Below are 3120 nucleotides of genomic sequence, written 5' to 3'. Positions count from 1 at the left end.
GCATCAACGCCATGGTGGAGGGCTCCGAGCTCAAAAAGGTCCGCTCCAACTCGAGGATTTACCACCGGTATTTCTTGCTGGATGCCGACATGCAGAGCCTGAGGTGGGAACCATCCAAGAAGGATTCTGAGAAAGCCAAGATTGATATCAAGTCCATCAAGGAAGTGAGAACGGGGAAAAATACAGACATATTCCGCAGCAATGGCGTTTCCGACCAGATATCCGAAGACTGTGCGTTTTCAGTCATCTACGGAGAGAATTATGAGTCACTCGATTTGGTTGCCAACTCTGCAGACGTTGCAAACATATGGGTCACGGGACTGCGGTACCTAATTTCTTATGGAAAACATACCCTTGACATGTTAGAAAGTAGCCAGGACAACATGAGGACTTCTTGGGTTTCACAGATGTTTAGTGAAATTGATGTAGATGACCTGGGACATATAACTCTGTGCAGTGCCGTGCAGTGTATCAGGAATCTCAATCCTGGCTTAAAAACAAGCAAAATCGAGCTTAAGTTCAAAGAACTGCATAAATCCAAGGACAAAACTGGTACTGATGTCACTAAGGAGGAGTTTGTTGAGGTTTTCCACGAGCTTTGTACTAGACCTGAAATTTATTTCCTTTTAGTTCAGTTCTCAAGCAATAAAGAATTCCTTGATACCAAGGACCTGATGATGTTTCTGGAGGCAGAGCAGGGCGTGGCGCACATAAATGAGGAAATAAGCCTTGAGATTATCCACAAGTACGAGCCATCCAAAGAGGGTCAGGAGAAGGGCTGGCTTTCCATAGACGGGTTCACTAACTACCTTATGTCACCTGACTGTTACATATTTGATCCAGAGCATAAGAAGGTCTGTCAGGACATGAAGCAGCCTCTGTCTCATTACTTTATAAATTCATCTCACAACACATACTTAATCGAGGATCAGTTCCGGGGCCCCTCTGATATCACAGGGTACATCCGAGCTCTTAAAATGGGTTGCCGGAGCGTGGAGTTGGACGTCTGGGACGGGCCGGATAACGAGCCTGTGATTTACACGGGCCACACCATGACCTCTCAGATCGTCTTCCGCAGTGTCATCGACATCATTAACAAGTATGCCTTCTTCGCTTCCGAGTACCCGCTCATCCTGTGTTTGGAAAACCACTGTTCCATCAAACAGCAGAAGGTCATGGTGCAGCACATGAAGAAGATTTTAGGAGACAAGCTGTACACGACGTCACCTAATGTCGAGGAGTCTTACTTGCCATCCCCAGACGTCCTGAAAGGGAAGATCCTTGTCAAGGCGAAGAAGCTGTCCTCCAGCTGTTCCGGGGTCGAGGGCGATGTCACCGACGAGGATGAGGGGGCGGAGATGTCCCAGAGGATGGGCAAGGAGAACACGGAGCCAGCCAACCACGTGCCTGCCAAGCGCTTCCAGCTGTGCAAAGAGCTGTCGGAGCTGGTGAGCATCTGCAAGTCTGTGCAGTTCAAGGAGTTCCAGGCGTCCTTCCAGGCTCAGAAGTACTGGGAGGTCTGCTCCTTCAACGAAGTGCTGGCCAGCAAGTACGCCAACGAGAACCCGGGGGACTTTGTCAATTACAATAAGCGCTTTCTGGCCCGGGTCTTCCCCAGTCCGATGAGGATTGACTCCAGCAACATGAACCCGCAGGATTTTTGGAAGTGCGGCTGTCAGATCGTGGCCATGAACTTCCAGACCCCAGGGCTGATGATGGACCTGAACGTGGGCTGGTTCCGGCAGAACGGGAACTGCGGCTACGTGCTGCGGCCCGCCATCATGCGGGAGGAGGTCTCCTTCTTCAGCGCCAACACCAAGGACTCGGTGCCGGGGGTCTCCCCGCAGCTGCTCCACATCAAGGTCATCAGCGGGCAGAACTTCCCCAAGCCCAAAGGCTCGGGCGCCAAGGGCGACGTGGTGGACCCGTACGTGTACGTGGAGATCCACGGCATCCCCGCTGACTGCGCCGAGCAGAGGACGAGGACCGTGCACCAGAACGGGGACGCGCCCATCTTCGACGAGAGCTTCGAGTTCCAGGTCAACCTCCCTGAGCTGGCCATGGTGCGCTTCGTGGTCTTGGACGACGACTACATCGGCGACGAGTTCATCGGCCAGTACACCATCCCCTTCGAGTGCCTGCAGACCGGCTACCGCCATGTGCAGCTGCAGTCGCTGACCGGCGAGGTCTTGGCGCACGCGTCCCTGTTCGTGCACGTGGCCATCACCAACCGGAGAGGGGGCGGCAAGCCCCACAAGAGGGGCCTCTCCGTGCGGAAGGGGAAGAAGTCCCGGGAGTACGCGTCCCTGAGGACGCTGTGGATCAAAACTGTGGACGAGGTCTTCAAGAACGCCCAGCCCCCGATCCGGGACGCCACGGACCTCAGGGAGAACATGCAGGTAGGCCGGGGTCCGCCTCCGCAGAGGCTCAGGAGGCTGTTAGAGGGTTCCAGCCAACAGCTGTGTATCTGATCGAAAGTACTTCGTGAATTCCAGTTACTTGTAAGAATGCTCACCCACTGATGTCATTTTTTTTTTTTTCCCCATCATGTAAATTTCCAAAAGGGCAGTTGGCCCTTCAACACGTTGATGACACTTGGGAATGAGCCGGCCTTGTTGCTGAGCCCAAAGAAGGCCCTGGTCCCTGATAGCCCCTAAGGAACGCTTTTCCTAAATGCGCAGGTGGGAATCTCTCCTGTTTCTGGGCACTCCTGAGCTGGAGCGCACACACAGCCGGTCAGAATGAAAGAACACGCCCGCCCTTTCTCCTGGGGCGGTCCTGCTGCGGGAATGGCAAGTCTGTAAACGGCCAGCGTCTGAGTGTTGAGCCTGCACTTGACTCTGGAGCCCAGCAGTCTAGTTGTTTCAGGAAGAGACACATGATGCCTGTGTGTATTAGACATCTAAGATAGTAACCACCTCTGAACCCCATAGCAACCACAAGCAGTCAGTCAGGATTATGTGTGTAATTAAGTCTTGTCCATGTGTCTAGCAGGATACGGGGGCTGCCAGCGACGCAGAGCAAGGCGTGAGGGCTGCCACACACACACACACACACACACACACACACACACCCCAGCTCCAGCACATAGACACACAGATACACACACAGACACACACC

General features: G+C 53.6%; 1 protein-coding gene across 1 annotated transcript in view; it reads left to right on the top strand.

The window, feature by feature from the left end:
- PLCL2 (phospholipase C-like 2) overlaps positions 1-3120 on the top strand; it is a 90506-nt gene that overhangs the window by 346 nt on the left and 87040 nt on the right. Inside the window, exon 2 of the mRNA XM_010856710.1 lies at positions 1-2399. Coding sequence (XP_010855012.1) covers positions 1-2399 — 2399 coding nt within the window. The remainder of the gene's footprint in view (positions 2400-3120) is intronic.

This window comes from Bison bison, unplaced genomic scaffold (genome assembly GCF_000754665.1).
Source record: "Bison bison bison isolate TAMUID 2011002044 unplaced genomic scaffold, Bison_UMD1.0 scf7180017864374, whole genome shotgun sequence".
NCBI classification, from domain to species: Eukaryota; Metazoa; Chordata; class Mammalia; order Artiodactyla; family Bovidae; genus Bison; species Bison bison.
Note: the sequence above shows the minus strand (reverse complement) of the source record. Positions and strands in the feature narration are given on the sequence as shown.